Source organism: Lissotriton helveticus, chromosome 7, assembly GCF_964261635.1.
Source record: "Lissotriton helveticus chromosome 7, aLisHel1.1, whole genome shotgun sequence".
Classification (NCBI taxonomy): Eukaryota; Metazoa; Chordata; class Amphibia; order Caudata; family Salamandridae; genus Lissotriton; species Lissotriton helveticus.
This window is the reverse complement of record NC_136068.1, coordinates 1,305,979,507-1,305,991,932: the sequence shown is the minus strand read 5'-3', so window position 1 is coordinate 1,305,991,932 and position 12,426 is coordinate 1,305,979,507. Positions and strand designations below refer to the sequence as shown.

General features: G+C 45.9%; 1 protein-coding gene across 1 annotated transcript in view; it reads left to right on the top strand.

Annotated features, from left to right (window-relative positions):
- The window catches only part of UBE2O (ubiquitin conjugating enzyme E2 O), a 736,961-nt gene that overhangs the window by 357,843 nt on the left and 366,692 nt on the right, over positions 1-12,426 (top strand). Inside the window, exon 9 of the mRNA XM_078654595.1 lies at positions 4,893-5,428. Within this exon, the coding sequence (XP_078510721.1) occupies positions 4,893-5,428 (536 nt within the window). The remainder of the gene's footprint in view (positions 1-4,892; positions 5,429-12,426) is intronic.

Sequence of the window (12,426 nt, the reverse complement as noted above, 5' to 3'; positions counted from 1 at the left end):
GCTGCTAGAAGAAGACTGGATGGTGTCGATCGACTTGCAGGACGCGTATTTTCATATTCCCATCTTGAAGTCGCACAGAAAGTATCTCCGTTTTACGGTTGGGTCGCAACACTACCAGTTTGCGGTCCTTCCGTTTGGTCTTACTACTGCGCCTCGAGTCTTCACCAAGGTGATGGCAGTGGTGGCAGCACATCTCAGGAGGTCGGGGATACCTGTATTCCCGTATCTGGACGACTGGCTGATCAAAGCGGAGTCGCCGGAGAAGGTGCTCCATCATCCGCAAGAGACAACTCAGTTGTTGCACAAGTTGGGTTTTTCGATTAATGTACCCAAGTCTCACCTGGTGCCCTCCCAGCGCAACCTGTTCATAGGTGCGGTAGTGGACACTACTGTTTGTCGTGCATTCCCTCCACCTCAAAGGATTCGCGACATTCAGGAAATGATTCCTTTGTTCTACAATGGAGCGGTCATTCCAGTCCTGAAGGTCCTTCGCCTGCTCGGTCTGATTGCTTCTTGCATTCTGTTGGTCAACCATGCACGCTGGCACATGAGGGCACTCCAGTGGTGCCTCCGCAGGCAGTGGTATCAGCACAACGGGGATCTCAGGGAGTCAGTGAGGATCTCCAAAGAAACTGCGGCGGATCTATATTGGTGGAGCGTGGAAGGCAATCTGTCACAAGGAAAGCCTTCTCAACTTCCTCCATCGGTGGCCACAGTGATAACGGATGCATCCACTCTAGGGTGGGGGTGCTCATCTGGGGGACCTGGAGTTCAAGGGTCTTTGGTCTCCAGAGGAAAGGTTGCTTCATATCAACCTTCTAGAGTTGCGGGCGATACGTCTGGCACTCAAGGCCTTCCTCCCTTCCCTTCGCGGTCAGTCGGTTCAAGTCCTGACGGACAACACAACCGTGATGTGGTACGTCAACAAGCAGGGAGGAGTGGGATCGCAGTCTCTCTTCAGAGAGGCTCTGCGTCTCTGGTCCTGGGTTCAGGACCATCAGATTTGTCTGATGGCAAATCATCTGGCCGGAGTTCAGAACGTTTGTGCAGACCGTCTCAGTCGGCAGTTCTCTGCCGACCACGAGTAGAGGCTTCACCCGGAGGTTGTTCACGACATTTTTCAGATGTGGGGGGACTCCTCGGGTGGATCTGTTCGCCACTCGCGAGAATGCTCACTGCCTGTCATTCTGCAGTCTGCAGTATCCGATGCAAGGAGCCTTGGGGGACGCTTTTCAGTTGAGTTGGGGCTCGCAACTCCTTTACGCATTTCCTCCCATACCTTTGATTCCTCGGGTTCTGAGGAAAATTTGCCAAGACCGGGCCCAAGTTATATTGATCGCCCCGGATTGGCCAAGAAGGGTGTGGTACTCAGACCTTCTCCACCTCTCCTCTCACCCGCCGCTCCGTCTCCCTCACAGGGCAGATCTCCTCTCCCAGATGGAGGGGCAGGTACTACACCCCCACCTCCAGACCTTACACCTTCATGCCTGGAAATTGAACGGGGCAACCTGAGTTCTTTTTCTCTCCCGCCTGACATGGTAGATGTCATCTTGTCGGCCAGGCGTGACTCCACTAAGTCCATCTATTCTTATAGGTGGTCCAAATATGTCGCTTGGTGTGGAGAGAAATCTATTGACCCTTTGGGAGCCCATTTGTCTGATGTTCTCCAGTTTGCCCTTTCTCTGGCGCAACAGGGGCTTGCTGTTGCCACAGTGAAGGGCTATCTTTCAGCGCTGTCGGCATTTCTCGGTTTGCCTGACCAGCCATCTCTTTTTAAATCTCCTGTAGTTTTAAGGTTTTTGAAGGGCCTCACAAATAAGTTCCCTCCTACTCCTTTTATTGTGCCTCAGTGGGACTTAAATCTTGTTTTGACTTTTCTGATGGGTGCTCCTTTTGAGCCTCTTCACAAATGTCCTATGAGGCTTTTGACTCTTAAGACGGTTTTCCTCGTTGCAATTACCTCGGCAAGGAGGGTAAGTGAGTTTCAAGCTCTTAGTTCCAAGCCCCCTTTCTTGTCCATTCATGCTGATCGAATGGTTCTTAGGACCAGGGCTGCTTTTCTGCCTAAGGTGGTGACTCCTTTCCACCTTGGCCAATCTGTTACCCTCCCTACCTTTTATCCTCCCCCACACCCTTCCAAGGAGGAGAGATTACACCGTCTGGACCCCAAGAGGACGGTGTCTTTTTACTTGGACAGAACTAAAGACTGTCGGTTGGATGACCAGCTCTTCATTGGCTTTGCTGGCTGCAAGAAAGGAAGAGCGGTCCATAAAAAAACTTTATCAAGATGGATCGTCCTCTGTATAAACATCTGCTACTCTTTGGCCGGTAAGGAACCTCCAGAGGGTATAAGGGCTCATTCTACTAGAGCTAAGTCGTCAACCTCTGCATTGGCTAGAGGTGTTCCTGTAGAGGACATTTGTAGGGCGGCAACTTGGTCTTCCCTCCACACTTTCGCGAACCATTACTGCTTGGATTCTGAGGTGAAGAGGGACGGTCATTTTGCACGCTCTGTTCTCCAGGATTTCTTGGTATAAAAGAGTGGACACCCTCCTCCGGGAGTGGGGACTGCTGTGGGACTCTATTCACAAGGTGAGGAATCCACACGGCAGATGTATCTATCAGAAGAACAAGTTACTTACCTTCGGTAACGCTTTTTCTGGTAGATTCAATATCTCCCTGTGGATTCCTCACTGACCCACCCGCCTCCCCGTTGTCCACTCTTCTATACCAGAGTTTCTATTATTTATTTGCTTTATTGTCAAGGAGTTGTTTATTTCAAATGTTTTATTAAATTTGCTTCACACTGTGTGTGTTACCTTGATTTTTGTACTGTGTATACTGTGTATATGTCTACTGTCATTGGTCCGTCCGTGTGCCTCGAAGGCACGGAAAAAAGGGCGGAACTGAGGTCATCACGCCGGCGTGGGCCTATTATAGGCGTCGGTGACGTCAGCGGAGTCGCGTGCGATGCCGTGCCTCTGTGACGTCTGAGTCCACGTCGGCGCGAAGCTACGAAAAGAATTTCCGAATGTTGCTGACGCAAGGGGGATATTCACCAGGTGAGGAATCCACAGGCAGATATTGTATCTACCAGAAAAAGCGTTACCGAAGGTAAGTAACTTGTTCGTTACTTGTACACTGTGGTTCTCCAGTATTGATATCTTTCATAGATTCACAATTGACCCTCCCTTCTTTTCATTGGGTCTCACCACTCCGGATATCTCTTACATTCGTTACTTTACATTTGCGCTCAAAATCTGAGGTATGATGGCTCTGCTGGGGAAGGGTGCTTCAGGGTCTGGGTTCTGATTGGTTGAAGTTTGGTTCTAATAAAAACAATGTGAGTTGGTTACTAATGTTCTTTAGCTTCTCTATGATGTTGAATGCTTATGTATAGCACTGCTGATTATTACCATGGGTCTCCCACCATGATGGGGAAGATTCAAGCATGTGAATCTAGGAAATATATTGATACTGGAGAACCACAGTGTACAGGTAAGTAACTTGTGTTCGAGGCATATGAGCTGTAGATCATATGCTTTAGCATAGATCACCATCTGCTGTTGGGCTCGGATGTTTGAACTTTGTTTTTCTTTGAAGAAGTGTTTGTAGTCATGAGGTAGGTGATTTCTACTTACGGTGATAGTGCGCATGGGCATTGACTCCATCCACAGGTTGGTTTTTTCCGCCATCTGGTTCGGATGTGTATTGCTGCACCCCGGTTCGGTATAGTCTTCGAGCCCTTTCGCAATCCTTACCACTCAACGGTATTGTTTTCGATTGCGGTTTCCCTTTCAACGCGCATCATACAATCCAACAACTTTGATCTGTAGCTTCGACGTGGGCCGTGAGGCCTACCTGCGTCGACCACACCTGGCAGTTTATGGAACAGACTCCATTTAAGAAATGCCCCGGGTGTGGCGCTAAGTTTTCTTTAAGAAAGGGGAGAGATGTCTTTTAGTGCATGTCATTTTGCCTCTAAGAATTGGTGAAATCATAGGATGAGGAGGACCCTAGGACCATGAAATTCCATATTCCACAGCTAGGACTCCAACACTACTTTTTCAGCCCCGGGGACTGGGCAAGAGCAGGGCATTCGAGGCTAGGGCCAGGCAGAGACTACATGGGTGCAGATGAGCTCGTCCGAAAGTAGACGACCAGTCTAGTAGAGAGGGCTTTTATACTAAAGTATCTTCTGTGCAAGTATCTGGCTCTTGGCCTTCAGCCTGTTCCTTCACAAATAACACCATTCTTCTCTCCCAGATTGTTTAATGTACACATTTCTAGATGGGTGCTACCCACCTTATTTTAAAAAAATATTTTAGGTTGACTTAATTTCTCAGTAGTGCTATGTCCCAATACCTTGGTTTTGGTTCTGTGCTATCACAACTAGAAATGTGTACCAGTTTCAATGTTTTTCTGAGTTTGGGATGCATGGGGGTCAAATTTGATGGGTAATGTATAGGGTGGGGATCACAAAAAGCAGAGTGAGATCATACTGGTAGCTTTCTTAGGTGAGTTGCATTTGAAGTAAAGATTGTAACTGGAAAAAATGACCTGATCGATTGTTCTGTGGTGCTGGTGAAGCAGACCTTCGATGCACAACAGTGAAACATCAGAAATAATGTGCGCTTCCAGCAGAGATGTTCATGGTGAAAAAGAGTAAAGGATTTGTACAGTATTTGAAATGCTGGATTTGATGTTTAAATGCCTGTATATCAGAAAAGATGTTTGTGCCATGTGTAAATGAGGTGGGCATTGTATGGTTTTAGCAATCTGATAATTTTTCAAATGACTGCAGGGGGTTAATTATACTGTATTGGTGTTAATGTTGATAGGGCCATCACTTATAGGCAAGACAATATTAACATGTTCCATTTATTTTGCAGGTGAAAAGACTGCTTCAAAGGCAGATAGTAAAAATCATATCCAGTTCCCTAGAAAGCACAGTTGCAATTGATCATTCCAATGGAGAGACTGTTACCTTCTCTACCACTGGTCATCTACCAATAGAGAATAAGGCAAATCCTGAAGTTTCTAGTAAATTTGAGTCAAACTCCTTATTAGCCCCAGTGGCCGTTCGCAATAGCAACTTGGACACCGTTGGCGGAAAGACTGAGCAGCCTAATGAAATTATGATGAATAGCTCTCATTCTGTTGGCCATCCTGTGCCTGTTGTGAAAGAGAATCCCCTGGATTGCACTATGAATTACAGACTTCAGGTCATGGATCAGGATGCAGATGATGAGGCTGCTGAGGATACTGATGACACCAGCTCAGTCACATCTTCTTGCAGTTCCACAGCCTCTTCACAGAGTGGAGGAGGGGGTCGCAAGAAAAGCATCCCTCTGTCCATCAAAAACCTGAAACGGAAGCACAAGAAAAAGAAAACTAAGATATCTCGAGAGTTCAAGCCTGGAGACAGGTAGTGCACTGCTGGAATTCTTTTAATGTTCTTTTTGTTTATCAACTAACAATGTACTGTCGTTCTCTTGTGTGGTGCCCTCCAGTTCTTATTGTAAACTTTCTCCTGGTAGCTTGGGTTCAAAATAGATCAGAGGATCCGAAGAGTGAGCCTTTAGAAATTGGATGGAGAACAGTTAGTCACAAGAAGAATTTTTAATAGGTATTCAGTACTAATTTCAGCATAAGGGGGCTCTTTGTTTTTTTCATTTCCTTACCCATCTCTCATAAATACATCTGATCATGCTTGCAAGAGTTTATATACTATGATGATTGTTTTCACCTGACCATTCCCATTGTTGAATAAATGGTTACTTAGTTTATCCAGTATTGGGGTATCTTTCATAGATTCACATGCCTAAATCATTCCCTGTCGCCGAGGCGGAAGTTCCACAGTAAATGACAAAAGTAGTGCCATAAGTAAATAATAGTAGTAGGCTAAAAGAAAAGCCAAAGGCCTAAATCTTAGTAGCCTATCTACATCATTATAGTAAAAGAACCAAAAGTTAGATCCAACCAATCAGCTACCAGCACTCTCGAGAACACTCAGCAGAGGCAGTTCTCCTCAGATTTTCACCGCACGTCGTGTGGAAGGGAGTCTCCCTGAGTGCCACTCAGTTCTTTCTACTTTTCTTCAGAATGTCTGACAGGAAAGCTCTCTTCAAGCCCTGCAGGACTTGTGATAAGAAGGTCCATGTGGATGACCAATATAAGGACTGTGTTTATTGCCTTTATCCCAAGCATGAGGCAAAGAATTGCAAGATCTGCCTTACTTTCCCTACCAAGACTCTGAGGGATAGAGAGGCAAGACTGCTCTTGTGGCTCAAATCCTCTTCGGCTGAGGAGGATGACAGAGCCTCAACTTCTAGCAAAAGAGCTAGATCCCATGACAGCACTTCAAGTGAGGGAAGAATACACCACAGAGGTCACCAAAACTTTCCTCTGGGTCAACGCGGTCTCAAATCAAATACATCCGTCATGGAGTCTAAGAAGGCATCTACTTCAAAAACTGTAAGTAAAATCCATAATAAATCTGTTACGGTGACATCGTCGACTATTTCTGTGACTTCTTCTGCTTAATCGTCGACGGCTACTATCTCAACAACGGCTATTACATCACCTATTCTGTCTACCAAAATCTCTATCACCACCAAAGAGCCAGTTTTTGACGAATAGTCGACGAGAAAAACATGGATGTTGAGTCCATCAACAACAGTACTGTTGACGAAGCCACCTACGTCGACGAAGATATCATCGTCGACGAAGTCTACGTAGTCGTCTGTTCCATCGACTGTGGCACCATTGATGACACTGTCGACGAAGAGCCCGTCGACGAAGAGCCCGTCGACGAAGAGCCCGTCGACGAAGAGCCCGTCGACGAAGAGCCCGTCGACGAAGAGCCCGTCGACGAAGAGCCCGTCGACGAAGAGCCCGTCGACAAAGAACCCATCGAAGAGCCCGTCAATGACGGATTTACCAATTCAATCTACTGTTTCTGCTGGGATAGTTTTACCTTGGTAGTAAACGCCCATATCAACTGGACTTTACCAACTCAAAAACTTCTCAAAGACAGCAGGATTACAGTAAGATCTCTCCACTTATGCCTTCACATCTAATCGAAACGTTCGTTGAAGATTATGACTATGAGGACGAAGATAATGAAGGACCTTTTGGCACAGCTCACCTTCCTTCTGAACTTACCATCAAGTGTCAGGATGACGATTACCAAGAACAATATTACCAGGAAGAATTTATGGTTCCACATCATAGATTCCATCGCAGGGAGTCACGCCAGAGGAAAATGAATCACCTCCAACCAACGCTCATACATGATCTCCAGGCCATACTGGCAGATTACCGGCAGAGGTTTCCCCCACAACAGGCAGTCCCAGAAAATCCACCCACACCAGCGGCGGTTCCTGATCTGTTAATTCAGCCTCAAGTTCCTGTTACACCGACGCATCCTTCAGGTCAATCTGAACAGGTGCAACATGACACTGCCTCCTCTGAAGATGAGGTTAAGAGGGCGAATTGCCTGAAAATATTCATGTTCCGGATCCCTGGGACGCATATGTAATTCTGATGCCTTCTCCACCTCCTCCTCAACCTTCTGATTCTCCCCCTGAGGACATCAGGTGCTTTCATAATTTAATGCAGCGGCTGCAGGTAGATTTCAACTGCCAGTTACTGTCGAACAAACCGAATGTTTCCTTGATGATTTCAAGGAAGAGTCCAGGAAAATCACGAGAGCTGTACCAATAATAGACTATATCTGGAATGAAGGGGTTAAGATCATGAATACGCCTGCTTCTATTCCGGCAGTGCTTCCACACATAGAGAAGAAATACTGTGCCCCTGCTAACAGCCCATCTTGTCTGATTGGTCATCCACGACCAGATTCCGTAATTTCGCAGGCCGCCCAACAGTGATCTAAAAATCCTGCGACGCCTATCACCACACCGTCTGACAAGGAAGGACGTCGTCTGGACCTTATAGGCTAAAAATTCTCTACCATGGCAGCGGCCTCCATTAGAACTGCCAATTCTCTGGCTATAATCGGCGTTATGACCGTCAAATGTGGTCAGACATGGCTGGTCTCATTGACCTCATTCCTGAAGACCGTAGGCAGGAAGCAAGGAAAATTCTGTTGGAAGGAGAACGGGCTGCATCAGAAACTATAGATTGCGCTCTGTCCATCGTAAACACCATCACCCGTCAACTAGCAGGGGTTGGAGTGCTTAGACGTCAGGGATGGCTTAAAGGCACCACTTGCAGACCTGAGGTACAAGCAAAGATTCTATACATGGCCTATGACGGAGAGTCTTTGTTTGGTAAACACATTGATGAGGCCCTCTTAGCTATGAAAACTGATACGGATACCACACAATCATTAGACGCCCTTCAATACTGGCGCATATCTTTCAGAGGAGCAAGAGCATGTGGTTTTTCATCAAGAGGAGGATACCAAAACCAACAAAATAGGAAGTATCAATCCCAGTATAGACCGCCTTACAGCCAGTCATCATACAGTCAATCTTCGACGACTAGTTTCTCCCATCAGGGTGGTTGAAAGATCACAGAATCAAGGTTGAGACACTAACCGGAAACCGTGATCTCCCCAGGGTGCCAACCATATTACCCTCCTTATCAGTAGGCGCGAAAATGTCAGCTTTTGTTCACAAGTGGTAGGAATTACTACAGACCAATGGGTTCCAGACCTAGTAACCAACGGCCACACCCTGGAATTCACCTATTACTCCACCCAGAGGTCCCCCTCCTCCTCATCTTCACTTATTATTCATGGAAGCCTTAATGATGTTCCTCAAGAATGCGATAGAGAAGGTTCCACCATCTCAGAAAGGAACGGGTTTCTATTCTCGTTTCTTCCTGATCAAAAAGAAGTCATGGGAATGGTGACCGATTCTAGACCTCCGCAATCTCAGCAAATTCCTCAAAAAGCAATGGTTCCGAATAGTCACACTATCCGAGATTTTAAGTTCTTTAAACAAAGGAGATTTTATGACTTCTTTGGATATGGAAGACGCGTATTTCCACATACCTATCCACCCCAAACATTCGCTTTAAAGTGGCTGGCGCCGACTATCAGTTCAAAGTGCTCCCGTTTGGGCTGAAATCGGCACCAATAATCTTCACGAAGTGCTTGGTAGCAGTGGCAGCAGCATTGAGATCTCGAGGAATACAAGTATTCCTTTATCTAGACGATTGGCTGCTCAAAGGTCCTTCGGAACACGAAACCAAGGTTGCCACAGCAGAATGTATCGATCGCTTCTCTGGGGCTGACTCTCAGTGAGAGCAAATCAAGGTTACATCCACTCAGTCATTTCTTTTCTCGGAGCAATGTTAGACACGGTCCAGTGCAAAGCATTCTTGTCACATGACCACCAGGTGCGTTTTCAAAAATTGGCAACGTTAATTTCAAGAAGTTACGTTTCTGTCCGGATGTTTGCTTCGCTCCTGGGGATGTGCTCTTCTGCAATACATCTCATAGCCTTGGCGCGGTTCAAAATGAGACCTCTTCATGAGGAGCTACACCTTCAGTGGCAACAAGCCATGGGTTTGTTCGACAATTCCTTCAAGGTTGCGTCGCACATGATAAATTCTCAGCATTGGTGGTCACAAACAGCGAATCTAACCCAGGGACTCGCATTCCTACAGACCATTCCAGACTCCGTTTAACAACCGATGCCTCCATGGAAGTAATCTGCAAGATTTGCAGATTCAAGGAAAATGGTCTTGGGTTCAAAAACAAAAGCATATCAACACACTGGAGCTCCGCGCCATTTTTCTTTCCCTCCAAGCGTTCCTCCCAAGAATTGCAGGCTCCTCAGTGCTAGTCCGTACCGACAATACTAACCGCATGTATTACACCAACAAGCACGTAGGAACGAAATCAGCTACGCTCTTGCAGGAGGCTCAGGAATTGTGGGAGTGGGTCACATTCCACAAGATAACTCTGAGAGCCGAGCATGTCGGGGGTCTCCACAATACTCTGGCGGACACGCTGAGCAGGTCTCAATCGGACTGTCACGAGTGGGAGCTGGTGCAGGAGCAGGCTAACACTGTATTCCAGGCTTGGGGCAAACCAGCACTGGATCTATTCGCAATGAGGGAGAACAAGAAATGTCGATACTATGCCAGCAGGTTCCCTCAACAGGGATCAAGGAGGAATCCCCTGTCCATGCAATGGTCAGGGATTTATGGATACTCTTTTCCCCCCAATACCATTGATCCCGAAGGTGCTCCACAAGATGAAGCTAGAGGGTTGCTGTCTAATTCTGATTGCACCCCGTTGGCCAAGGCAATATTGGTTCCAGGAACTTCTACTATTGTCTCAAGAGAAGCCCATTCGCCTTCTTCCGACGCCTACAATGTTATCAAGGGACAGAGGCCACGTGGTTCATCCGGACCCACAGTCCCTACACGTGCACGCATGGCTCCTGATTTCCTCAAGTTCAAGGACCTCAACATTTCACAAGACTGTCATGAAATCAAAGCACAATCAAAACTTATCACCTAAAATGGAAGCGATTTTGCTGTTGGTGCGAGGCGAATAATATTCACCCAGGTCAAGCTCCTGCAGAACAAATTCTCCCTTATCTGCTTTCTCTAGCCAAGTCTGGGCTTACATTTTCATCAGTCAAAGTAGATCTTGCTGTTCTTTCCAGATTCAGGAAATGTGCTAAACTTCCTTCTCTCTGTTCTTCTTCACTTGTCAAGCAATTCATGAAAGGGCTTTTCCGGGCCTTCCCTCCAGTGCAAGCACCCCCTCCAGAGTGGGAACTCAACACCGTGCTAGCGCAATTAATTAATTTAAGCCGATCCACAAAGCTGATCTCAAATTCCTCACTTGGAAGGTCGCCCTTTTACTGGCTCTTACCTCTGCAAGAAGGGTTAGTGAAATCCAAGCTTTCACTATCAATGAACCCTTTTTACATTTTACTCGGGACTACGTAACCCTTCGAACAAATCCCACATTCATCCCTAAAGTACCAACACAATTTCCCTTGAATGAACTGGTAAGATTAAGAACTTCCTTTCCGGATCCATCCACTCCAGCTGAAAGAGCATTACACTATCTGGATAAGTGCTGTTTAAAATTCTACCTACAGAAAACTAAAGACATCAGACGTTCCAACTGTTTGTGGCCTATGGTCAAGCAAAATTTGGAACTGCAGTAACAAAGGCAGCAATCGCCAGATGCCTGGCATCTGCGATTCATTTCTGCCATGACAAGGCTAACAAACCTTTGCAGAGGAAAGCCAAAGCTCATTCTACAAGAACTATAGCAGCTTCTACAGCATTGTTTGCTGGATTGACTCTGGATAATATCTGTTGTGCTGCGACATGGAAAAATGTCCACACGTTCACGGAGCATTACTCTCTTCAGCCTTCACAACATGAAGATGCAGTGGTTGGACAGGCTGTCCTACGCGTTCTCTTTATTTAGGTCCGATTGAGGTATCTTTCTCTTTTATATGCTGTTCTATTGTTTTTAATATTCATGCAATATGCATTTTATATGTCTATAGAATTGTAAATATTTATATATCCATATATGTATTAATATTTATGTATTCATGTCTCATTTTGATAATGTCTCAACATAGCTTTTATTTCTTAAAGGATTGGTTATTTAAAAAAAAAAAAATTCTCAACCATTGTGGATGCAATTTGGGAGTTTAACACTTGTCTCTCACCATCCGCAAACGACAGCATATTTAGTATACTGCTTGCTACTCTGATTCAGGCATGTGAATCTATAAAAGATACCCCAATACTGGATAAGAAAACAAGTTATTTACCTGTAACTACAGTTATCCAGTATCTTTCATAGATTTACATGCACCCACCCTCCTCCCCGACGAGCCAGTTCTGTAGTAGGGGATCTCTGTGTATAGTCATAATCTAGTGAATAGTCCCGCCCATGTGCGTGGACCCCGGAGCAATCAAAAATCATCTTAAGTTGTCAAAAAATGCAGACCTGCACAGACACTTAAGAGAGAATTTAAAGACAGATAATGCAGCCTATATCCACAGGCTACACTGTCCAGTACTTCAACTAGAAATTCCACAAACAAAAAACCACAAACAGCACAGCCTGTCCAGCTTTCTCCACAGAGAAAAGCTTTCCTTTACCAGCAAAAGCCTCTGGAATGATAGAGAGGAAGGAGTGGACAGACAAGCCCCATAGGCTGAAGTTAATCAAAAGAAGACTAGCTTAAGTAAAAAATGGGGGGTTAACAAAGATTATTAATTTTAATTCAAGGACTCAAGTATGTTTCGTCAGGGGGTAGTGGCACCTGGTAGGTGTGCTGATAAAGCCCTCACCCACCAACCTAGTTGGTGGCATGCTTCATCATCGGGCCCACCCAGTGACACCTAGCGTGTCCTGGGTGTGCTTCGACGCCTGATTACAGCGGAGCAGGTATGTCGCTGAGT